This window comes from Danio rerio, chromosome 5 (assembly GCF_052040795.2).
Source record: "Danio rerio strain M-AB ecotype USA chromosome 5, GRCz13ab, whole genome shotgun sequence".
NCBI classification, from domain to species: domain Eukaryota; kingdom Metazoa; phylum Chordata; class Actinopteri; order Cypriniformes; family Danionidae; genus Danio; species Danio rerio.
This window is the reverse complement of record NC_141025.1, coordinates 71,475,218-71,502,057: the sequence shown is the minus strand read 5'-3', so window position 1 is coordinate 71,502,057 and position 26,840 is coordinate 71,475,218. Positions and strand designations below refer to the sequence as shown.

Below are 26,840 nucleotides of genomic sequence, written 5' to 3'. Positions count from 1 at the left end.
GACTGCCATTTCCCTATTTCAATTGTTTTGTATTGTTCCTTGTTTTAATTTAAACTGTGGATTTTAAAAGGGATTTTAAGTACTGAATGTATACATTTTTTTCTTTAGTATTGCCAAAGAGTGAAAATCTTGAAATGAAAAACAACAAAGATGAGACCTTCCTCAACTTCCTTAAATAACAATGAAAACCCAAGACTGATTTTTAAAAGAGCGAGTATGTTTTTGTGTGAAAAAATCAAAATAATGTGACTTGTGATGATGTGACTACGTCTCACAAGACTCCATTCTTTAACACATGCAAAAAATGCTTATGCTCATGATTAGTGTTTTTGTTTTAATAAATTTTACCTCAAACACAGCAAAATAGTGTCCGACTTAAGTCTTACGAATCCTTACTGATGCCAAAAGACTCTTGAAACAAGTCCACAAGGCAATTATTCGTGATTTTTGTTTTAATAAAATATTGTGTCAAACTGTAAAATAGGTTTAGGCTTGATCAAATTAATAGCTTAGTATATTTAACCTCAAACACACAGCAAAAGTATAGTGTCACTGACGTAACGTTATCTTCCAAGTCCTTAATGATACCAAAAGATACTTGAAAGTAGTCGCAATTTGATTAGTATTTTTCTTTATAAAATATCGTGGCTAACTGTAACATATAGGTGAGGCTAAATTCGATCAAATTAAGTAGCTTACAAACAGTCACCTCAAGCACATAACAAAAATATAGTGCCACTGACGTACAAATCCTTACCAAAACCAAAATATACTCGAGACAAGTCGATTATTCGTGATTACGCGTGGCTGAGGGTCACTTTGAACTCGGCATTCATGAGCGTGACTAACAACTGTTGAATAGAAACATCGCCTGGAGGTCATCGGCGTCAAAACAGCGGAGAAACAAGCCAATGTGATGGTGTACGACAGCAGCTGCTCTGAGGGTGAAACGCAACAGTTGAGCGCGCACACACACACGCACACGCACACGCACACACAGCTGCTGCTCCACTGACTTACAAACACTGCTCTGGACTGGAGAAGCCAAAAGAATGAACACAAACGACGCCAAGGATTACCTCTCCAAACGACAGATCCCACACCTTTTTGAGGTAAGAATCAGCCTTTTCCATCCGTACATAAACCGTGTAGCATTAATGTATCCGAGAAAGGAATGACACATCTGTAAACATCTGGTATTACACGGGCTGTGTTTTCAAGGTGAGCACATGCTTTATTATTATGCACCTACCAGTTTACTTCTCAGAGTTTAAAACAATACAATTTTCTGCTGTTAATAGTCTTTAAGGATCTATATATGCACATCAGATGTGAGCTCACTGCATGAATCCATCAGAAAGTCTGCATCTATTTAGCATGCACAATTACATGGTAAATTAGATACTTGAAGGTGTCTCTATGGTGATCCTCAAGAAGGCTGCTGTGATGGCAAAGCGAGGGTCTTGAGCTTGTCAGATTGTCCTCAGACAGCATCAACAAGTGCTTGTGCTTGTGCAGTGGCATACAAAACACCGTGGACGGACATGGCACACACTTCTGAGCTGCTTTCCATCTCCAGATTGACCTAAATATAGGTGCACTTCATCAATATGTGTTAGACACAGCTGCTCACATTGTAAACATGAGTTTCGGCACATCAACGCTTTGGCTGTCACCAAGGCAACAGCTTTGTACTTTATATTTACTTTATGTGACTCATCTTAGGAAATGTGGGCAATGGAGAAGGGGGTAGATGAGGACTGAAACAGTCATATCCTTCTTGCATGTGCCCGAACACGCAGTTTTCTGGGGAATGCAAACATGCAGGTTTAGGTTCATAACTCTAGATATACATCTTTAAAACTCACCCATTGGTGGCTGTACTAAAAATAACCCTGTGCTTTTTTAAAATAAAGAGGTTTTGACAGAGAATAGTCATTTTAATAAAGCTTTCAATGGACAAATAATAAAGCAAGATACTTTTTTGTGAATTGAAAAATCTTAGGGAAACTTTTTCCACTGTAAAAAAAAAAAAAAAAAAAAACTTAAAGGTCATTTGTGTTTAGTGTGTTTCTGCTTTGTGTTCTTTCTATGTGTTTCAAGATTGATTGGTGGTAAAGCTTGTTTGGCATGCTGTCCCGAGAGAGAGCCCTAAACTCATAAGATCCTCGAGCTAGGTGCTCCCTCCCGTTTGCAGGGCGAGAGGGGAGTTTGAGCTCAGGTAGATCTTGAGAACTCCCCCCGCTGCTTAGGATTGCTATGAGGGTATGCTGCTGGTGAAATACGTCTATGGTACTGATTTGGTTTAGTCGATTTACTTATGTCTCATGTTTTGGACTGTGAAACCGGAGAAAACCCACGTGAGCACTAGGAGAACATGAACTCCACATAGAAATGTCAGCTGGCTGGGTAAAGACCCGAACCAGAGACATTCTTGCTGTTGTAACCCCGCCAGTCCTTTAACACCCAACCCGCTCCGAGTGGTATCGAACCGGTGACGTTCCACATGGGAGTCGGTTGCTCTAACAAGGAGGCTAAAGACCATGGCCTCTAGCGTCTGTCGCTAGAGCACCTTTAGAGGTCAGAGGAGTGAGATTTACCAGCACAGCACTTACTAGCTGGCCTCTGTTACACTCACCCCCATAGACATTTCGCCGAGCGGCGCTTGGTGTGCGACCTGCCTTAGAGGTCAGAGGAGTGATATTTACCTGCACAGCACTCACTAGCTGGCCTCCGTTACACTGTGAGACAACAGTGCTAGCCACTGGGCTGCCGTGCTGCCCTATAGAGGAAAAAGAGGAGGAGAGGGGGTGGAAGGGGGGATTCTTCAAGACGAAGATGTCTAAGGAAAGGTGCTTTGGTTGTTTATACTAAGTCAGGAATCGTCGGATTGGCGAATCATACGCTGCGTGGCCAGCCAAGTCACTCATAAGTATGTGATCCTCTCGAAATTAGTTTATAAATTAACTTCACTTAGTGTATGTCAGTCTCAGTGGTCACCATTAAACATTATTTAAAAAGAATTAAATAATCAGAATTTACCATGTTATAAAATATAGCCGGAAAAAAATCAGTAAATGAAAGTGTTTATGCAACATTTAATCAAGATCTAAAACTATTTTCTGCATATGTGTTTTTTTAGGTTCATATATTTTCCTTTTTTGTCCCTTTAACTACCCCACAGAGAAAATTTTTGTTTGGATTGCATTTCTTAACCACTGGGTAACACGCAGGGGTGATAGCGTTCCGGCACCACGCCGGATTTCCGGCGTACTGTGGCTGCGGGGAAAAAAAAAATCAGGTTCACAGATATTGATCTGTCATTTCTCTAGATTCACAGAATTCACTCACTGCTGAAAGCGCCGGATTGGTTTTTATTAAGTGCCATTTTGTGTGCTCGTGAATCATCTTTTGAGTGTATGACGCCATGTAAATAAAAGATTCATTGTGTAATTTAGAGAGCTTTATAAATTATAACGGATCTTTGTGAGATCTCTATGAACTATGATTAGTGACGCTTTTTAGTGATAATAAGAGGAGCGTGCTTTGCACTTTCCAGGCTATAATCCATTCAGAATTTGTATGAAACTTTCGTTTTCGGCACATATACGCTGATATGTTTTGGGAATGACATCTGCATATTTACGCTGGGTTTATTCTCGAAATAACGGTGAAGCAATAGACGGGACAAAAATATATTTCCCCCTTCTCCTTAAACAACTTAGTGTTTCAGCTATGAAATAGTTCAGTTTTGTATGTAGCCTAATGGCAAAGTGTTTATATTTAGTTTCGTTTTTTATTCAGCTTATTTAGAAAAACGTTTGGAGCATTTTTTATTCGTTAAAATTAAGGTTTTTTAACGAACAGCGCCCAGCGGAAGACCATCATTGTCTGTTTGATCAGTTTGCCTTCTCAGATCATCACGACTTGGCTAAAATAAAAGATATAAAACAGTTCAAGTATAAAACAATGGTAGCTTATACGTTAAAGAATGTGTGCTATTAGGCGCATAGTTTGCTTATAAAAAGCTTGCAGGACATTGAGGCGCCAGAGCAATCACTTGCATTTTTTCAGTGGGAGCAATTTAAAGTTATCCGTCATTTTTGCTCACTAAGTACGAGTAATACATCTAAAAACGTTACAGCGATTTTTATAACATAAAGAAAACCAAAACTATGCGCTTTCTGTCGTCTGGTTTTTGAACAGGAGCGCTTAACAAAATGAAGCAAAATGTATATGCCTCACAGACATAATAAATATATTTATAGAAAGCTTTAAATTATTACTTAACGAAATAAAACAAATCGAAAACAAAAAAAGTCCTTCATGTAATCCGTAAAGATGAATTTCTAAAGGCGAGTCCAAGAGGAGATTGCCAGTCAGGATCTTTGTGACACTGACTCAGAATAAGTTTATTAATAAATAATTAAGATATGTCCTTACACTTTCCTCGACACATTCATTGTTATTTGTTTTTGCGGGTGCTTGGGGCGAATTTTAGCTTATTGTGTGCGCTTGAACGCGGATTCACAGTAGCAGTTTTAACATGGAGTGACACGACATCTGACGTACAGATGACACTGGCACATTCCGGTGGCACGTCCGGTTTTCCACTGTCATGTGTCACTCGCTAGTGGCATGTGTAGTGACCTGTGTTTCTCAGAGTGTCGCGCTGCATGTCACTGCAGTGACATCGACACCCGGCGAAGCTTATGACATTAATTAACACGAGCAAAACCATATTTAATCATTACGCGACTTTTAACCTAATTTATCGCGTCGCAAGTTAGTTTATTTGCTGAGCTACTCCACGATGTTTTAATTTAAAAGCATTTATTTTATGTATTCGTAGTCATATAAAAGTCAAGATTAATGTGCTTATAACGTGCTTATACTGACACCTACTGGCACATGTCACAAGATCACTGACACTGGCATGTGTCACTGACATTACTGGCATGTGTCTAAAAAGAGCCACTTGACAATAATGATGATCAGGGTTACACATAGGCTGTTAATATATTTGGGCCCAGGGGCCCACAAGTTATGTGTTAAAAGTGCGTTGCATACCCACCCCTACTCACCTCAGGGGCAAGGAAAAAAAGTTCAGGCTCAGGAATTTTTTCCACTATCAGCCCTGAACACGATCGCCTCACAGCAAGAAGGTTGCTGGTTCGAGCCCCGGCCGGGTCAGTTAGCATTTCTGGGTGGAGTTTGTTCACCCTGTGTTGGCGTGGGTTTCCTCCAGGTGCTACGGTTTCCCCCACAGTCCAAAGACATGCACTATAGGTGAATTGAATAAGCTAAATTGGCCGTAGTGTATGTGTGTGAAAGAGTGTGTATAGGTGTTAGGATTTATTTTTCCACTGTAAAGAAAGTTTCTTTTTTTAAATCACCGATGCCAAAAAAAGAAAAAAAAAAAAAGCTTTTTTATAAGTGATACAGATGATGGATGGTTTTCACATGATTTCAAATTATATCCATATTTTTATGTGGTCATCAGATCATTGTTAACAATATTTACTTTTTTAAATCTACACTATGTAAAACAAATAGATCCATATGTGTTTTGTGTACAGTGCTCAGCATAATTGAGTACACCCCATTTTGAAAATGAATATTTTGATCCATTTCTCATTGAATATAGGCGATGTATTTTGGGTGCATTTAAACAAAACCGGTTTATTAAACAGATATACTTATTTAGAAATTGAAAGATAAAATTAAATTAAAATATTGCAAAAATAAATGACAATCTGCAAAATCTTAACAAATTATTTTTTTTTTTGCTTCTCTTGATTGTTCCCCTTTTTTAAAAATTGTATTTTATATTTTCTATAACATAAATTTGGGTGTACTTGTCTTTGGACAATTATCGTAAGTAATTTTGTAACATAAGCCCCAGATTTGGCTAGAGTACTGACCAATTTAATGTACATTCAAAATATAATATTGTATACAGTAGCTTTCTATTAAAAATATTAATTTAAAATATAGATTTGTAAGAGGTGTACTTATAAATGCTGAGCTGCAGTCTCTTTGGTCACCATTAAACATTAACTTTAACATTAACTTTAGCACTTAAAAATATTAACTATTTAAATAATCAGAATTGATCAAATTAAGCATGTCATATGATGTATGAAATGTTTTTTTGTCAAATATAGCTAATGGTGTTTAAATATAGAAATGTGGTTAAATCAGTTTTTGTAAAGGAAAGAGTTTATGCAACCTTTAGAAAAGCTCTAAAAGAAACTGCTGCATGTGTATTTTTTGTTGAGTATCATATCAATATATCAGGCTTTTATGGCTCATATAATATGATATATGAGAATAGGGAGTTCATACCTGAGAAGAAAGGCTGAGTGGATGCTATTTGGTGCACAGCTTTTATTGCAGACATAGCAGACTACTTACAGTAGAGTAGATAAAATTGATATAGATTTTGTCACAACATTTTCCAAAAAAAACCCTATTAAGCCGATGCTTTATAACCAGCTCGGTAGTTTTACTTGTCGGATTTTATGATATATTTTATGATATTTTATACACACTGCACTTTTTAATTATTATTTCTTTTTATTTAGGTTATATTTATTTATATCTTATGTAAGTTATTTTTACATTGACTTAATAAAAATCAATAAACATTTCAAAGGAAAACACTTATGACCTGAAGGTGACCTTTTTCAGAATGACACTGAAAGCCTTTTTTTCTTGCTAAAAGCATGCAAACTATGTTTTAGATGACAGGAGGTGTGTACCAGATGGTGTACAACAAAACCCATGAACCATTTTGATACGTTGGATGATTAGCAAAAAGTATAGCTTCATAGAGTTCATTTAAAATTAATAGATTTTATTTTGAGAGAATATGATTCAATATTAATAGGTCGCTGTAATATATCAGGATATAGCAGCAAAATTCCTGAAATACCAATGCAATCTCACAGCAATTCGAAACTTTTTGATTTAGTGGCTAATTCGTATGAATTCGGACGATCTAATTCATACAATTTAGTACGATTTGCTCACCACCCAATGACGGTTGGGGTTTGGGGTTGGGTTGGTTGCCACGCCTTCTTTTTAAAATCGTACATTTCACTGAACTCGTACGAATTCGTACAATTAGCCACTAAACTGAAAAAAACGTAAAATACGTTTCCTCGTGAGATCAGGCTGGATATAAATTTTGGTCAAAGGTATGTTTAGTAAATATTAATTTAAGGGGGGAAAATAGCTAGTTCTGTATAGTACACAGCCAAAAAAAAAAAAATGTTGCCTTAATTGTTTTATTTCATTTTTCTAGTCATCGCATTTGACATCAATTCTACTGACTACAATGATTCATTAAATATGAATACAAAATATAAAAAATATTAATTGAACATAAAATGTGTTGAAACATGGTTAACTAAATAAATTAAATTATATAAATTATAATATATATATATATATATATATATATATATATATATATATATATATATATATATATATATATATATATATATATGCAACCGTTCTCTGTAAAAAATCATATTGTACCGTTGTCCTTCCACGGTTCAGCCCTGTGATCCGCGGTTCAGAAAATGCATTATAAATATTGGTTTGCAAAAAATGTCCACCTTTGTGCTTTTGATTACTTTTCACATGCATTGCATGTGTGAGGACCTGTCCAATCACCTCTTAGTATGTAAATCACTTATTGACATCCTTTTTCCTTATGTGTTGGTGTCAGTGTTGCCAGACTTACAAAATTTCAACCTCTGTACGATCATTAATGTAAAAAATCCTATAATGTAAGATAATTTCAGAATTTTATGGTATTTGAAATGAATTTCAGTGTAATCTTAGGACTTCTATACTTATATCTTTTGTCTACTGTCTGTGAGGAGAATGTGGAGTGTGAGTGTGTTTTTCCAAAGTTAATCTCATCAAAACAAAGTCACGAAATCGGCTCATGATAGATACCCTGAATGGGCTCGTGCACACCTCAGTGTGTGTTAAAAATTCGGGAGGGTGCACTGCTTTCAAGCCAACCACCACTATGTTGCAGTCCGTAATGGCATCCAATTTGTACCGCAAAATGAATCCGGCTGACAATACATGCAGGACAGAGTCTCAGAGGTGGAGTTTGAACCTTCCCACTAAGGTACACCTAACGTTAGTTTTGTTTTTTGTTATTTACGTATTGTGGTGATTTGCACATTGTGTCAAAACGCTATTTGTCTAGATAAAAGCTGTATACTCTCCGTTTGAGTCGTGTACGGTGATTTTCTTCTAAATATGATAATTTTGAGGTTCTGGTATGATAATTTGAAATTTACAATCTGGCAACACTGGCCAGTGTGTGTATTGAGTTTCTGAGAGTTAAGCATGGTAAATGAAGTAGATAAAGCCAAAAGCGCAGGTGAGGCCAAAACACAGCAGATTGCCTCAGTTTTTAAACAAGCGCTCAATGTAAGTTTATACAGAGACAAAAAAATAACGAATGCTGATTTTTTTTTGTTGTTGCAAAGATAGCGTAGATCAGTGGCTCTAACAGGCGGATCGGGGTCTGTGTCAAGACCCAGAAGCATCCTATATAGACCCGGACATACAGACTGTGGATTTTGCGCAGCTCTGTTACTTCAGTTGCGCTTCTGCTGGGTGTTCTGAAATCGTGACCCTAAAACCGTGATACATACCGAACTTTGAGTAGATTGAATCATTGTACCCCTAATATATATATATATATATATATATATATATATATATGTGATTTTTTTTTACATTTTACAAGTAAACTGTATTGGTATCGGAACTGTCAAAAAGTTTTTTTGTTAAAAACAATATTGGCCAAAAAAAAAACAACCTTTCGGTGCATCCCTTCTTAAAATCTGCGAGCATTTTCTAAATGCCTAAATTACTTGTCTAAATTAAAATCACTTTTAGAACTTGACCATTGCGAGTTTGGCTATGAAAACTAGGGCTGCTTGATATTGAAAAAAACGTACATTGCGATATTTTATGTATTGCAATTTTTCACAAGATAACTTGACAACTTGTAGAATGCAGAAAATATAATTAAAAAAAATACAGGCAGAGAGAAAATAAAGTAGAGCAAAAATACAAATAAAGGAGTCTAAAAGTATACAGGTACAGAAATAAAATAATCAAATGTAAATGCCAAAAGCTGTATATTCTTTATTAAGTGAATAACTAAATACGATTAATCTTTGTTAAAGATACAAAGGTAATAATTCCTTGAGCCCAAATGCTTTAAACTCGCTTAAAATGTTTACACAGGACTTAAAAACACGAGTAATTGATAAACTTTCACTTTATTAAGGTTAAACTGAATTGACTGCAAAGTTCTCATGTGTGTTGAACTGTTGTACCTGATCAGCTATAGTCCTGATTCCACATTGCATGACTATTATGTATTTTGCGATATCGATGCTGAGACGTTATATGTGTAGGCCTAATGAAAACCTTTGTGGTCATCACTGACATCTGATTTTATCAACCAAAAAAATTACACTCTACATCTTTAAGGGAACAGTAGCAGACAGTGTTTTTAATGCTATTTCTCTGCATTAATCCTCGAAAATGCTGTGGTCTACAAATAAACTGAACCCTGTAGCAAATCCAGGCCTTTGTTTTGTTTCTCTTCGGACACTGTTCCTTTATTCTGCAGCTGAATGTGTCTTTAGCTGTTTGATACCCGTGAGGATTGAGATGTAAATTCTCAAGCAGATTTATTTGCATCAAAAGAAGAAAACAGCTGATTATTTAGGGCTCCGGTTTTCCATTCCACGTCCCTCTAAAAAGGCCCGGAGTATGAACTGCTAACACGTGTGGGATGAATAGAACAACAATTTGCAATTATTATTCTCTCCCCCTTGATGTTATTCACTTTCTTTTGCCATCCAGAAATCTCTCGGTTTGACTATTAAATGAAATGTGCTCTTGAGGCAAATAAACAGGAAAAAAAAATAATATTTCAGAAGTCAGAGGTTTCACAGTTTACATGGCTCAGCGGTTAGCACTTTCGTCATTTTCGGTTAGACCTTCTTACAGCAAGAAGGTCTCTGGTTCGAGTCCTTAATGGGCAGGTTGGCATTTCTGTGTGGAGTTTTCATGTTCTCCCCATGTTGGCGTGGGTTTCCTCCGAGTGCTCCGGTTTACTCCACAGTCCAAAGACATACAGGTGCTACTGTATAGGTAAATTGGGTAAACAAAATTGCCCATAGAGTATGAGTGTGTGTGAATGCTAGAGTGTATGGGTGTTTCCCAGTACTGGGTTGTGGCTGGAAGAGCATCCGCTGTGTAAAACATGCTGGAATAGTTGGCGGTAGGGCTGCAAGATATTGGAAAAATGCGATGTGCATAGCTATTTGGTAAGAATTCAGGTACATTCGTTTTCCTTCGGCTTAGTCCCTTATTTATCAGGGGTCTCCACGGTGGAATGAACCTTTATCAATAGTTTTGGAAGAAATGCTTACCTTAAACATAAACTTTTTAGGACAACATGGCAAGAAAATGATAATATTCACTCATCGGCCACTAAATTAGTTACACCTTACTAGTACTGGGTTGGACCCCCTTTTGCTGCAGATTTGTCGGCAGGATAGATCCATGCTTTCTTGTTGTTGACGCCAAATTCGGACCCTACCATCTTAATGTCGCAGCAAAAATCAAAACTCATCAGACCAGGCAACGTTTTTCCAATCTTCTATTGTCAAATTTTGGTGAGCCTGTGTGAATTTTAGCCTCAGTTTCCTGTTCTTATCTGACAGAAGTAGCATCCGGTGTGGTGTCTGCTGCTGTAGCCCATCTGCCTCAAGGTTCGATGTGTTGTGCATTCAGAGATGCTCTTTGAGTGGTTATTTAAGTTACTGTTGCCTCTCTATCAGCTCAAGCCAGTCTAGACATTCTCCTCTGACCTAACAACGCGTTTGCACCCACAGAACTGCCACTAGATATTTTTTCTTTTTCTGACCATTCTTTGTCAAACCTAGAGATGGTTGTGCTTGAAAATCCCAGTAAATCAGCAGTTTCTGAAATACTCAGACCAGCCCGTCTGGCACTAACAACCATGCTACATTAAATAACCTTTCCTCCCCATTCTGATGCTCGGTTTGAACTGCAGCAGATCATCTTGACCATGTCTACAAGCCTAAATGCATTGTGTTGCTGCCATGTGATTGGCTGATTAGAAATTTGCGCTAATGAGCAGTTGGAAAGGTGTACCTAATAAACTGGCTGGTGAGTGTACATATTTTTGGTCACACGTTATTCAATCTATTTCAATTCACCTTTATTTGTATAGCGCTTTTACAGTGTAGAAAAGCAGCTTCACATAAAAGATCATAGTCAATTGAAACAGCGTAGTTCAGTTTGTAGAGTTTAAGTTCAGTTCAATTTAGCTCAGTTCAATTAGTTGCATTTAGTTAATGTTGTAATCTACATGAATTAAAAATAAACAATAATTGTACATTTATTAATCAATGTTCAACATTCATAAAGCATTATTAAAACCAACATGCTTAACAAGTTAATAAGAACTTACAATGAATTACTTTTTTTTCCATTAATCCTAACAAAGATGAATGAATACTGTAATAAATGTATTCATTGTTTGTTTGTATTATTAAATACATTTAAGGTGACCTTTTTTTTTTTTTACAAGATATAAAGTAAGTCTCTGATGTGCCTAGAGTGTGTATTTGAAGTTTCAGCTCAAAATACTCTACAAATAATGTGTTAAAACATTTTGGTGACTGTCACTTTAAATTGAAATGAGATTGTGTTTTTTTTTCAAAAGAGGGCGGAGCTACAAATGCCTGTGTGTCAGCATTGTGGCAGATTTAAAAACAAGACTAACAGCATATGCTAATGAGGGGAAGATGTCACTAACGGGTGGGGCTTTCTCCTACTGATGACACGTACAAAAGGAAAAATGTCAACCAAAGTGTATCTTCTGACTGTTTTTATCAAATGTGATTATTAAAAATAGAATTAATACATTTTTACTATTTGATCTGGTTATATTGACAGACTGTTGCCACACAACTGTGTTTAAACCCCTTATAAAAGTAATTTTTACATAATAGGTCCTCTTTAACTTACATTATCTAGGGTTCTATTTTAACAATCTTGGCGCAAAGTCCAGAGCGCAAAAGCATTTAGGGCATGTCCGAATCCACTTTTGCTATTTTAAGGATGGAAAAATCCACTTTGCGCCGCGGCGCATGGTCTAACAGGGTTGAGCTTATTCTCCTAATGAGTTATACTGTAGGTGTGTTTTGAGAATAAACCAATCAGTCTCGTCTCTCATTCCCTTTAAGAGTCAGTTACGTCACGCCATAGCGCATTTGCTATTTAGATGGCAGACTTTGTAAGTGGAAAAACTGGACGCTTCACTAGCAAGAAAACAGTTAAACAGAGCATCTACAGCGTGAGAATGAGAGATGAGCCTCCTCATTCTTTACTTTCACTCTCTTCTGTGGATAAGGAAACATGTTGTACGCACAGACATCCATTAGCCTACATAATCAATTTTGTATGTTAATCACAAAGATTTGTTTCAAAACTAATTTTAAATTCAGTTCTAATTTTCAGCAAACAAATAAATGAACAATAATAATGAAGTGTGGTCAAAAACTGATTTATATCCAAACACACATGCTGTGCCTAATATGGTCCAAAACCTGACAGGTGGACAAATCTAAGCTTGTTTTTAATTAAACAAATATAAATAAGCATACAATAAATAATACTACTATTAATAATAATATTATACAAAAGCAAGTCCTGAATAAACTGAAAAAAGCCCCCGAGATGAAGAAGGCATGGAGGCAGTGATTTTTATATTTATGTAGAAAATAATAATTTTTGTATTATTTTATTTCTTTAATTGTTTTTTCATTTGTAATGATATTTCCATATTGCTGTAAATCCTGTGTGTATTAAGCAATGTTTAAGTGAGGCACACAACCAGGGCCGGAGCAAGCTGAACTGCCGCTCTAGGCTGAGGACGATCACGCCGCCCTCAACCCCAATGTGAAAACGAAAGTGACCAGTTATGAAAATAAAATGAGGTGTCGCGGACCTCTATTCTGCCGCCCTATGCGCAGATATAACTGAGGACGCGCGGGTGTTGCGGACCTCTATTCTGCCGCCCTATGCGCAGATATAACTGAGGACGCGCGGGTGTTGCGGACCTCTATTCTGCCGCCCTATGCGCAGATATAACTGAGGACGCGCGGGTGTTGCGGACCTCTATTCTGCCGCCCTATGCGCAGATATAACTGAGGACGCGCGGGTGTTGCGGACCTCTATTCTGCCGCCCTATGCGCAGATATAACTGAGGACGTGCGGGTGTTGCGGACCTCTATTCTGCCGCCCTATGCGCAGATATAACTGAGGACGCGCGGGTGCTAAGGGAGGGAGGGAGGTGTCGCCGACGCTGCTCTCTCTATTCTGCCGCCCTATGCGCGGAAATAACTGAGGACGCGCGGGTGTCGCGGACCTCTATTCTGCCGCCCTATGCGCAGATATAACTGAGGACGCGCGGGTGTTGCGGACCTCTATTCTGCCGCCCTATGCGCAGATATAACTGAGGACGCGCGGGTGCTAAGGGAGGGAGGGAGGTGTCGCCGACGCTGCTCTCTCTATTCTGCCGCCCTATGCGCGGAAATAACTGAGGACGCGCGGGTGTCGCGGACCTCTATTCTGCCGCCCTATGCGGGGAAATAACTGAGGACGCGCGGGTGTTGCGGACCTCTATTCTGCCGCACTATGCCCGGATATAACTGAGGACGCGCGGGTGTCGCGGACCTCTATTCTGCCGCCCTATGCGCAGATATAACTGAGGACAAGCAGGCGCTGATGGAGGTGTCGCTCACTGACGCTGCCCTCTCTATTCTGTCGCCTATGCGCGAATATATCTGAGGACGTGGGTGGTGAGAGAGGTGTCGCAGACATAACTGAGGACGCGGGTGGTAAGGGGGGTGTTGCGAATGCCGCCCTCTCTATACTGCCACCCTAGGTGGCCGCCTAAGTCGCCTCTATGGACGCGCCGGCCCTGCGCACAACTAATGCGCTTTAGACCTCCTCTAAGCTAGTCTATTGAACAGTGTATTTTAGATCCCCAAAATAGCAATGCGCATTAACACACCTTTTTTTTAGACCTATGGGCGCACATATGAGCGCAAATGCATTTGCTATTTAAACAGCGCAGTGCAACACGTCAAAAAACGCTTGCTTCAAGCTTAAAAACTAGCAAACAACATTTGCGTTATGCCTTGTGCCGCATTGCGCCGGGTGTATGATAGGGCTTCTAATCTTCAACTTATAATTGTGTAATATTCTATAAAACATTGACATGTGATGCAGGAACTAATTTACATAGCTGTACTGTAATTATAACACTCGTAATACAAGTAATCTGTGTATCTTATCAGCATTATATGCATTTCATAACAAAAATTGTCTCATGTTACAGAGCATGTTAACAGGACTGATGTACCACAAACCCGAGGACCCTTTAGCATTCTTGGAGATTTGCCTGCAGAAAACACGAGACCTCGGGGGTCCTGAATGTGTGGTCTGGGATACTTTCATTACACCTGATCGAAAACCTCTTCCGCCAATCACTCCGGCACAGGGGAAGAAAGCTCCCTGCAAACTCGGTAACTAAGCCTGTGCGAAAGTACTTCATCTTAGCTTGCTAAAAAAAAAAAAATTATAAATAAATTGTTAGTTGTGTGTGATTTATAAGGGTCAAAGATAAAAAGGTTTAAATATATTTAAACAATAAAAGTCTAATACAGCTTCAATTAAAGGGAAAAAAGGGAATTTACTCATTATTTATTCTCCCTCAAGTGGTTGCAAACATCAATGAGTTTCTTTTTCTGTCGAAGAGAAAAGAAGATATTCTGGAAAATGTTGGAAACCTGTAACCATTGACTTCCATAGTAGCAAAATCAAATACTCTGGAAGTCAATGGTTACAGGTTTCCAGCTTTCTTCAACATTTCTTCTTTTTGTGTTCAACACAAAATCTCTTTAAGTCTTATTTAGTTATTTTTATTTATTTAGTTTTATATTGAATCATCTAACTATCATATACAGTTGAAGTCAGATTTATTAGTCCCATGAAATATTAGCCCTCAGTTTGTTTCTTCCTCCAATTTCTGTTTAATGGAGAGAAGATTGTTTCAACACATTTCTAAACATAATAGATTTAATAACTCATCTCTTTTTTTTATTTATTTTTTTATTTATTTTATCTTTGCCATGATGACAGTAAATAATATTTTACTAGATATTTTTCAAGACACTTCTATACAACTTAAACTGACATTTAAAGACTTAACTAGGTTAATTAGGTTAAGGTTGGGGTAATTAGGCAAGTTATTGTATAGCGATGGTTTGTTCTGTAGACTTAAAAAAAAATGGCTTAAAGGGGCTAATGATTTTGTCTTTAAAAGGGTTTTAAAAAAAAACTGCTTTTATTCTTGCCGAAATAAAACAAACAAGACAATCTCCAGAAGAAAAAATATTATCAGATATACTGTGAAAATGTCCTTCCTCTGTTAAACATCATTTGGGAAATATAAAAAAAAAATAAAATAAAATCAAAGCAGGGCTAATAATTCTGACTTCAACTGTATTTATATCACGAGAAACCAACTAAAATATCACAGTGTAACAAAAGTTTATATACAAAAAACAATAATGTCATGAATATTTAGAAAACTAGTTTTTGATGACAAATTAAGAGGTGATGTTAAGGACCACAGTCCAGCTCTAAAAAAACTAACAGTCATTTTTAATCTTTATACTTTATAAGCTAGATAATGATGTGTATGATGATGTACAAGAGGCATCATTGTGGAAAAAAAAACTGTCAGCTTTTATTTACCTTTGGACAAAAGGCGCCATGTCCAATATCATTCATACCCTTTTCACTAATCAATAGAAAAACATTTATTGGCTGTTACAGAACACTTCTTAAAAATGCTGACCCGTTTTTTGCATACTGTATCTTCACTGGTATTTTTGCCAATTTATCTTTAGCGATGAGCCTCCTTGACATCACCCTGATCCTTAACTCCCTCCACAGATCTCAACTGGATTTAAGTCAGGACTCTGGCTAGACCCTTAAGAAAAACCTAATATTTTTGTATATGTGTTTATATTTGTGTGTGTGTGTGTGTGTACATATTACAAACTATTAAAATTCATGAAAAGTAGCCATTCAGTATGCATTATACTTTATATTAATTTGTACATTTCCAATATGTGATAAATAATATAATTTACTGATTCTTTTTGTAGAAAAAATACTCTTCAGAAACAATTATTTGGGGTGTGAAATTAAGAGCTAATTATGATGGTTAAAGAGGGTTTGAGTATTTGAAAATGTCCCATAAATTTCAATAACGGAGGTTTAACTGTAACCATATAGTATTGTGTGGCTTACTATTAACCAAGAACTGATGAATGTAATCTGTCTTCCTCCTCAGATGGTGGTCCTGGTCCTGGACCCGGGCCTTACCGCCGATATGACCGACTGCCTCCAATCCAGGCTCAGTTCTCCATCGAAAGTGACTCAGACATGACTGAGTCCTCCGGGCTCATACAGGAGTACGACGTCTTTGACCCTTCGAAACCACGACCGCACATCATCTTCATTATAGGTGCACTTAACAATGCTTTTCTTGAAATGTTTAGTTAAAGTGTATATAAAGCATCAACAATAATCTGATTAGAATGGGCTATAAGCACGGCAGGTGTCTTTCAGCCACCATTAAACTTCCAGGGATAGGTTGATGTGACTATTTTCAATTTCATGAGGTTAATTTTACAGCATCAGTAAAGTAAATTCATTTAAATATTGTCTGTTAAATAGAATTAAGCATTCATTTAGTTGTTCAAATGTAAAACGAGATGAAAGTCTGTTTAAATCATTGATATTTAAAAAAGCAGATCTTAAAAGTGTCGGTTTTATAATGGTATGATGGTTCACTAGAAGTGCCTGAGCTGGCTTACTGAAAATTAAAAGTCCCTGTGCTCCATTATTGGGGTAATATGCCCTATTAAGAAAAACCTGATAACCCTGCTGAAAAATCCAGCTTAAACCTGCCTAAGCTGGTTGGCTGGTTTTAGCTGGTCGACCAGCCTGGTTTTAGAGGGCTTTTGGCCATTTCCAAGCTGGTTTCCAGCCATTTCCAGCCTAGTCTTAGCTGGTCAGGCTGGAAAATGACCAGCTAAAACCAACCAGCCTGGTTTAAGCTGGACATAGCTGGTTTTGGCTGGTCAAGCTAGTTATAGCTGGTCATCTTCCAGCCTGATCAGCTAAGACCAGGCTGCAAATGGCTAGAAAACAAGCCTGGAAATGGTCAAAACCCCTCAAAAACCAGGCTGGTCGACCAGCTAAAACCAGCCAACCATCGTAGGCTGGTTTAAGCTGGATTTTTAAGCAGGGTAAGAAATAAAATTCATTCATTTGTTTCCTTTCAACTTAGTCCCTTTATTAATTAGGGGTTGCCACAGCAGAATGAACCACCAACTTATCCAATATACAGTATGTTTCACGCAGTGGACACCCTTCCAGCTACAACCCAACACTGGCAAACACCCATACACACCCTTTAACTCACTACAGCCAATTTTAGTTTCATTCAATTCACATTTATGCTTTGGGGCATCTCTTTGAACTGTGGGGGAAACTGGAGCAGAATTAAAGTTGTACATTAAAACTAAGCAATAATGCTTCTAATCATAATATTTTATCAGTATTGCAATTTTAGCAATTTTATTAAAAATCGGATCAAAACAAGAGCATTTGATCCAAGATCTAATTAGTGAAATGGTATGCAGTTTTGTCTTTTTATAAGCATAAAAAGTACATGATATTAAGGAAAGACTGCAATATTTAAACATAACAAAATGTCCAAGATGAGCAATGTGCTGAAATAGTACAGAAAGTATTCAGACCCCCTTAAATTTTTCACTCTAAATACCTAGGATGGCCATGTAATATTTTCTTTTTTAATAAATCACCAAAAATGTCAACAATTCAGTTTTTTCTTGTTAATATGGGGTGCTCTGTGTACATTAATAAAGAAAAAAGCAGCTTAAATGAAGAGTATATTGCTCCCTCTGGTGGATTTATGCGAAAAGAGGATGCGCAAGAGAAATTTGTGATAATCAAAAAGAGTATACAGAGGCTTCTGGTGGATTTGCAAAAACAAAAACTGCAAGCAGACGTACCTAAGGTTATGTATTTTAAGTGTGGGTTGCAGCCATCACTTGTTTCTACATTGTAAAAAATTGCAGGGTTCCACACACACTGCAAAAACTGATTTTTCTTAGTTTTTTGTCTTGTTTCTAGTCCAAAATCTAAAAATTCTAAAATCAAGAAGAATTTTCAAGGCAAGCAAAAGATTTTGTCTCGTTTTCAGAAATAATATGGCAATATTAAGTGCAGTGTTTCCTTAAAACAAGCTAAATAATCTGCCAATGGGGTAAAAAAACTAATCTTTTGTCAAAAAGAAAAACAAGATTATTTTGCTTACCCCATTGGCAGATTATTTTGCTTGTTTTAAGGAAAAACCCACTTAATATTGCCATATTATTTCTGAAAACAAGACAATATCTTTTGCTTGCCTCGCAAATGCTTCTTGATATAAGAATTTTTAGGTATTTGGACTAGAAACAAGACAAAAAATCTAAGTAAGAAAAGCATTTTTGCAGTGCAATTTCTTGAACTCAAATTAAGTTAACCTAATTATTATTAATATTTTAATTTAAGTGGATTAAACATAAAACAGCTAGGTTGTCTCCCAATATCTTACAATTGTGATGATTCAGCTTGTTTTTAATAAGTAGTTTGAACAACTAGCAAACATTATTTTTGAGTGTAGTACAATGCAGCTGAAAACAAGATAAAATTTAATTGATTGAACTGATAAAGACCAAATTTTCAGAGACTAATTTGTTTTTATTTTTCATTTTTCCCAAAAAAACTGGTGCTGGTCAGTCTCAGGCATCTGATACTACTCTAAATTCATCATATTCTAAAACTCTTTGAGCTAAATGAAAGGAAATTCACTAGAGCCTGACCTTAATTAATTAGAAATTAGCATTTCGATTGTGCCGTTTCTGTGATGTAAAGTGGGATTTGCCATGATATTTTCCAGGTGGACCAGGCAGTGGGAAGGGCACTCAGACAGCTAAAATCGCACTGCGCTATGATTTCGAGCATGTGTCTGTTGGGGAGATTTTAAGGAATCAGTTGCTTCATCATGCGCCCAGTGACCGGAAATGGGAGCTGATTGCCCAAATCATTGCCAATGGAGAACTGGCACCTCAGGTTTGGCACTTTGACCAACAACTGTGTACATTTCACAGATATGGTGTATTTACAGCTGCTGAGTTATCAAGACTGACATCAGACATCAAATAAAACGCTGTTCTTTTGATCTTGCTATTCATCAAAGAATGCTATGGCTTCTATACAAATATTCAGCACAATTCAGCTTTGCCATCACAAGACTGCATTAAAGTTTTAAAGGGGGCCTATTATGCAAGAAAATCACTTTTTTAAGGTGTTAAAACACTGTTGTGTGGCAATAATCTGTGAATATAATCAGCTTCTAGTGGTAAAAATGCATTGATAAAAATTTTTTATCACACTTGATAAAAACAGTCAGAAGAAACACTGATTGACATCCCCCCTTTGTGCATTAGAGAACGTTTCGACCATTAGTGATGATCTCTACCTCATTTTAATAGGACGTTAGTCTTGTTTTTAAATCTGCCATAATGCTGACACATAGGCATTTGTAGCTCCACCCTCTTTTGAAAAGAACACGATCTCATTTGAATTTAAAGTGCCAGTCACCAAAATGGCACAATTAGGATCAAAGTCTAAAAGGAGCAGCTTCATCAAACTTTATTTGTGTTTTTTTTGGGATGCAGCTTACACATTCTATAGGGACACCGAAGACTTATTTAACATCTTGTAAAAAAAGGCATAATAGTTCACCTTTAAAGGTTTAGTTTATAAAAAAAAGAAAATTCTGTTATTAATCACTCACCCTGATGTCCTTCCAAACCCCTGAGGTTTGGTTCACTTTCAGAACACAAAAAAATTTATTTTAGATGAAATCCGAGAGCTCTCTGACCCTCTATAGACAATAATGTCCTAGAAAGGAACAAAAATAACATTGTCTAAACATTCCATGTGACGTGAGTAGTTCTACTGTAATCAAATGAAGCTCCAAGAACAAAAAAAAAGTTAAAAACTACTTTGTTTACTAATGTCTTCCATATTAGATCATGGTACGCATAGCACTGTTGATTAGGTTAATATATTAATTCATTCATTAATTTTCTGCCACCTTTCCGGGACCGGGGCAGCAGTGTTAGGAGAGAACCCCAGACTTCCCTCTTCCCAGACACTTCCTCCAGCTTCTCTGGAAGGATCCCGAGGCTTTCCCAGGCCAGCCGAGAGACATAGTCCCTCCAGCGTGTCCTGGTAGGTGTCCAGAAGGCATCCGAAACAGATGCCCGAGTCACCTCAGCTGACTTCATCTGACATCTGAGATCTTGTCCTTTCGGTTAAGACCCAAAGCTCACGACCATAGGTGAGAGTAGGAACATAGATTGACCGGTAAATCGAGAGCTTTGCCTTTCGACTCAGCTCAATTTAGTTTTAATACTATTTTTAAATTTGCCGTACATTTCATTGTAATTTTAGATAATTTCATCAATAGTTTAGTTTTTATTTTAGCAACACAATGAGTGCTTATTAATAAAAAACAAAACTATAATCATTTTTGCGAATTACTATTTAATTTCAGTTCATGTTTAAGTGATTGTTCAGTTTCAGCAAGTTTTAGTTTTTCATTTTAGGGATTTTTATTGTTTCATTTTAGTTAATGAAAATGTCTTTTGATCAATACTTTTACTTTTGGTCTAAGTAATAGTCTTAGTTTTCATTTTTATTCACTAAATTAACCTTAGCTGCTTACTCCAATGGCAATACATCATACTCCTTGTAGTACTGCACTAGGTAAACAGAGTATTTACAGCTTTTTTGGCACACCAATTATTATTATTATTTTTTTTAAGTTTATAAGTTGTTAGATGGAATGTTTCGACAATATTTTGATTCCTTTTCTGGACTTGTGACCACCAGACTTCAACTAAAATATATTTATTCATGTTCGGACGAAGAACGAAAGTCTCAGGGGATTAAAATAGCATGAGGATGAGTATAACAACATTTTTGGATGAACTAAACCTTTAAGACATTACAGAATTAAACTATATTTCTATATTATTAATAAAATATTTCACTTTATTAGTGTATTTTTGATAAATCTTTTATGCAGTTCACCTCTTGTTCGTTTTCATTGTCTTGTTCTGGCATGGTTTCCTGTAGGAGACGACTATTGAAGAGCTAAAACAACAGTTCATCAAGAAACAGGATGCTAAAGGATTCATTGTGGATGGTTTTCCTAGAGAGATCTCACAGGCGTTCACTTTTGAGGAGCAGGTCAGATTTCATCATGTTAAAGTCAGAATTATTCACCCCCTTTAATTTTTATTTTATTTTTTAAATATTTCACAAATTATGTTTAACAGAGCAAGGAAATTTTCACAGTATCTCTGATAATATTTATTCTTCTGGAGAAAGTCTTATTTGTTTTATTTCGGCTAGAATAAAAGTTTTTAATTTTTTAAAAACCATTTTAAGGACAAAATTATTAGCCCCTTTAAGCTAATTTTTTTCGACTGTCTACAGAACAAACCATCATTATACAATAACTTGCCTAATTACCCTAACCTGCCTAGTTAACCTAATTAACTTATTTAAGTCTTTAAATGTCACTTTAAACTGTATAGAAGTGTCTTGAAAAATATCTAGTAAAATATTATTTACTGTCATCATGGCAAAGATAAAAGAAATCAGTTATTAGAATTATGGGTTATTAAAACTATTATGATCAGAAATGTGTTGAAATCTTCTCTCTGTTAAACAGAAATTGGAGGAAAAATAAACAGGGGGTCTAATAATTCAGGGGGGCTAATAATTCTGACTTCAACTGTATTTTTGTATGTATGTATAGATATATTTATATCTGTGTTCGGTGTGTGTGTGTGTGTGTGTGTGTGTGTGTGTTCTTGTTCTTTACTGCATAGAATTCATTAAAATAAAAGTAAAATATCATGCATAACAAGTTGATTTTAAAAGGCACATAAATAGTATTTGTATTTGTAATTTTTTTTTTCTGGTTGAATAAAAGACTCCCTAAAATTGGTAAAAAATCTCGTCTCGTTCTCATGAACCCAATCTTGTGTCTCGTCTTGTGGAGTAGGTGTCTTGTCACACCTTTACTAACAATTAATTAAGGCAGCTGATAATAAATCAATCAGATTCCAAACTCTTCACCATGGCCAAGCCCAAAGTGCTGCTGGTATTAGTGACAGGATTGTAGAAGCTTTTTGGACGCCATCTTGTGGTCAGATGTAAAAATTAATTTGGCGCGCAAACTCTCGCATCGCATTTTGTGTATTTTCTAGCTGATGAGTGTACATTGGCTGTACAGTCATTGTCGGAGAGCATTATGAGATTGATTGAATGTTGTTCTGAATGCCCGCTATGGTTTTGGACACCACTTTAAATGTGTGCTCCCTCAAATATAAGCACAAGTTTGGATAGCCATTAGTGTTGTTTTGATATTTCCTCAGATTGGGTCTCCAGACTTGGTGATTTTGCTGGCCTGCTCCAATCAGCAGCTTCGGCAGCGTTTAGAGAAAAGAGCATCTCAGCAGGGCCGTCCTGACGACAATTCTCATGCTATTGAGAAGAGACTGGACACTTTCAAACACAATATCAATCTCATAGCCAAGTACTATCAGGAGAGAGGACTTATTGTACGGGTAAGAGTTTTTTAAATTTTAATTATTTTTTTATCTTAGTATGCTTGCTTCACCAATCATTATTACATTACTGGATCTTTATTTCTAACAAGGATGAGTCAATAACTGGTGTAGTAGCATGAAAATGTTTTTAAATTGTAATAAGATTGATTAAAGAAATAAATAAAGCATATTGCATTACCCTTTTGCACTTTGAAAGGATCGTTTGGGTCCGAGTTTACCATCAATATCATAATTAGCAACCTTCATTAGTACATTTGGCATCTGAGTCATATTTATGTGAATGTGCTCATAAAAAATCATAAATATTATCTAATTATTTAACTGCATTTTGCAACTCATGAAGTTTTTTTTTTTTTTTTTTTACAATTATTGGTTTTGCTTTATTTTACATTAACCCTTTGATGTACTACATGGGTTTAAAGTGACCCGTCTAAGTTTATTTTTTATATCTATTTTATAGCTTGTGTATCAAAGGGTTAAAAATGTAATAATAAAATAAATTGTTGTTAATTCTGTTCAATTTTATTTATTTATTTTTTAAAAAAACACTACAAAAAGTACCGATAAGAGAACCGTTAAAGTACTGAAACGATAAGTCGTATCGATAAAAATAGTAATACCGTTAAAACCTTAAGGATATCTATCATTACTTATTGAGGTTTTGAGTTTTTCTAAAGTGAACGGTCAAAACTATTTTACTTTCATTACACTACAAACACATTTACGAGCACATAACCCAGCTCCTTGCACTCAACCCATTAATTTGTCAATATAAAGCACAGGATATAGCGGACCAACATATTTTTGAAAGCACGCATTTTATAAAATCATTCATATTTTACAAATGCACACAAACTATTTGATAGAACGCATAATGAGAATGGCCAAAAGCATCAAAGAATATAAAACTGTTCTAAAAGGGATACCTAAAAATGTCACAAGGAGACATGTAGGGGTCCTGACCGAGTGTCATTATGTGACAAGTCAGAAGTTAGAATGTGTTGAAAAAAATCAATAATTGTATTGCTGGGAGTTTATTAACTAGATTCACCAAGTGACACTTATAATTTGATAGTGTACAGTAATTGCTTTGCAGTAAAGTGGTTTAAGCCGGTTTTGCTGATGATAGTGTTTTGTTTTTATGCATGTAGTAATTAATATTTAAAAAGTGCAGTAAAAAGCATCAATAAAGATGCATTGCACATGAGTCATTAGGTGCATTATTGTTGTTGTGCAGAAAAATATATTTAAAGGTGTTGTAAGTTTTTGGCGCTTCTAAAGTATAAAAATACCATAATGTGTTTGCAGATATTTACAACAACATGCTAAGTAAGCATTCTTTTTTTATCTGAAAAACAATGCTGAAGTCAGATTTTCTGCTTTAAAAATGTGTGTTATGTGCCGGAACAACTGTCTTTGTTTTTTTTTTTACCCAGCTTACTGCCAGTTTAGCCAATTATATTTCAGCTCTCGGGTTGCCTTGTTGGAAAACCACATTTTTCATTCAATCAGTCAGACAGGTTCTTAAAGTATGTGCCTGTGGCTGAAATGCGACCTCCGGTGGACAGTAGCAGACTCCAAAATGAGACGCAGATTCAGAGTTCCACATTTGTTTTTAAAATTAACAAATAATATAAATATTATGAGCGTAAACATTAGGTGAGCAGGTTACATTGTAACTCCGTGTCCTAACAACACGCTACATGTCGTGATTTGCAGTGATAAGAATTTTAGCTGTTTGCACCAGACGAAACATGACAGAAATCCAAATACAGTCTTTCAAAAGCACAGAGTAGTGCACCCACTGCACTCCAACGAAATTGTAAGGTTTATAATCCAATTAATACATATTAAACCTCTTTAACATTATTAAATGTAGATGCTGAATCACTAATATGTGTTTGGCTTCCACTAAGTCACAGTTTTGAAGTTCAGTTTCAAACGGTTGAATTTATTTACAAGATCAGAGGTGAACTATCTGCTGCTGCTTTCAGTAGCATGGCAATAAATTTCATGTTAAATGGCATCCAAACCCATATTAGTAGCATTTAACACCCAAAAAAAGCACATGAGCTGTACCTGAGGCAATCATTGTCAGTTTTCTGTTGTTCAGCTGCAAGAATTAGAAGCCGTTTCTAAAATATAAATTTCAGGTGTTGGTTAGGACAAAAACTCCTTTTAATATGGAAAATATTTCTTCTATCGCGCACCCTTGCTTTTATTTAGAACATGTCTTAAATCAGCCTTTAGGCTTGATAGTGAGAGCAGGGCACACTCCCGTTGGTGTCCTCAATCTGGCAACATGCGCTTGCATGATCATGAAGTGCAATACCTAGTTCAACCACTGGGTGTCAAACTTACACACTGCACCTTTACGTTATTACATACCTCAGTTCACTAGCGATCTTAAATGCTTAGAAAACATACATTTTTTATTATAACTTTCCATTCACACTTTACAATAAGGTTTCATGAGTTAATGTATTTACTAACATAAAATAAATAAGAACAATATATGTACATAATTTATTAATCATAGTTAAACATTTATTAAAATCCAAAGCCATGCACGTTAACATTAGTTAATGCACTGTGAGTTAACATGAACTAACGTGAACAAATACTGTAACAAATGTATTGTTCATGCATTAACTAACTAACTAACTAACTAACTAACTAACTAACTAACTAATACAACCTCATTATAAAGTGTTACCAATTGTCCTTGGTTATATATAAAAAAAGAGTGAGGAAAATGTATGTATAATTCATTAAGTGAATAAGGTATTGTGAAAGATGTTATGTGCTGACTAGTTCAATCGTTGAATTAAGCAAGTTTATATTACGTCTACTTTTATGTTATGAAACCCAATTCTTGCCTCACTCTGCCTGGTCAGGTCGATGCCGATCGAGAAGAGGATGACATTTTCACGGACATTAGTGCCATCGTGAAGGAGAGATTGTTCCCTAGCAGCACAAATGCAGTAGGTTTTGAATGAAAGTTGTACACATTGAGTTTCAGAAATCGGTTTTCACTTCATAAAGCTTATTTTCCTCCTACAGAGCGGCACTGAGGATCTTTAGATGGACGTGTTAACATCCAAACCAATGGCTGCTGCCGTTAAAATCAACATGATTTCAAATCAGCCTGCCAAATGTGTTTTCTTCATACATAAACTTCAGGGTCAAAGTCGAGGACCAAGGACACAGGGTGAAGGAAATGTACATCATTTAAACTTACGTTGTTGCCTATATTTGTATTGCACTGTGAATTTTCTCTGTAAAACTTTTCAAGTAATTTAATATAATTTTAATAACTTTTTTTTCCCCAAAATGAGCTGTTTCTGAATTTGAATGTCATTCCACTTTATTGTTGTTTCACTTTATTCATGTATATTTGGAGCTCAAGCCAGAAATAGTGCAAAAAAATAAAAAAGTATAATACAATATCAGTATCGAATACAATAAATGGATGTTTTAAAATAAATAACCTCACTATTCCTAAAAAAAAAAAAAAAAAAAAAAAAAAAAAAACATTAAATGGATTAAATGATTATCTTACAAAGACATTTTTTTTTCATCTTAAAGGGATAGTTCATCCAAAAAAAAATGAAAATTCTGTCATTTAAATTCCTGTTTTCCTTTCTTTCTTCAATTGAACACAAAAGAAGATACTTCGAATAATGTTGGAAACCTTTAACCATTGACTTCCAGTTGTTACAAGGCTTCCAATATTCTTCAAAATACCCAGCAAACAATTTTGTGTTTAATAGATGTCAGACATCTAAATGTAGACAGCTTGGCTAAAACAAGGCTGGCGGTCAGTGAAAATCTAATAGACATCTAAGATTAGCCCAAAACTAGTCATCAAATAGACAGATAAGACAG

At 36.1% G+C, this 26,840-nt stretch overlaps 1 protein-coding gene across 1 annotated transcript; it reads left to right on the top strand.

The window, feature by feature from the left end:
• Positions 1 to 785: 785 nt before the first annotated feature.
• ak5l (adenylate kinase 5, like) lies at positions 786 to 26,381 on the top strand. The gene is made up of 8 exons (NM_001017540.2): positions 786 to 1,112; positions 14,495 to 14,681; positions 16,520 to 16,693; positions 19,199 to 19,371; positions 21,448 to 21,561; positions 22,758 to 22,949; positions 25,850 to 25,936; positions 26,016 to 26,381. Exons 1-8 carry the CDS (start codon positions 1,053 to 1,055, stop codon positions 26,034 to 26,036), a joined length of 1,008 nt encoding a protein of 335 aa, NP_001017540.1. The 5' UTR covers positions 786 to 1,052; the 3' UTR covers positions 26,037 to 26,381.
• Positions 26,382 to 26,840: the final 459 nt, after the last annotated feature.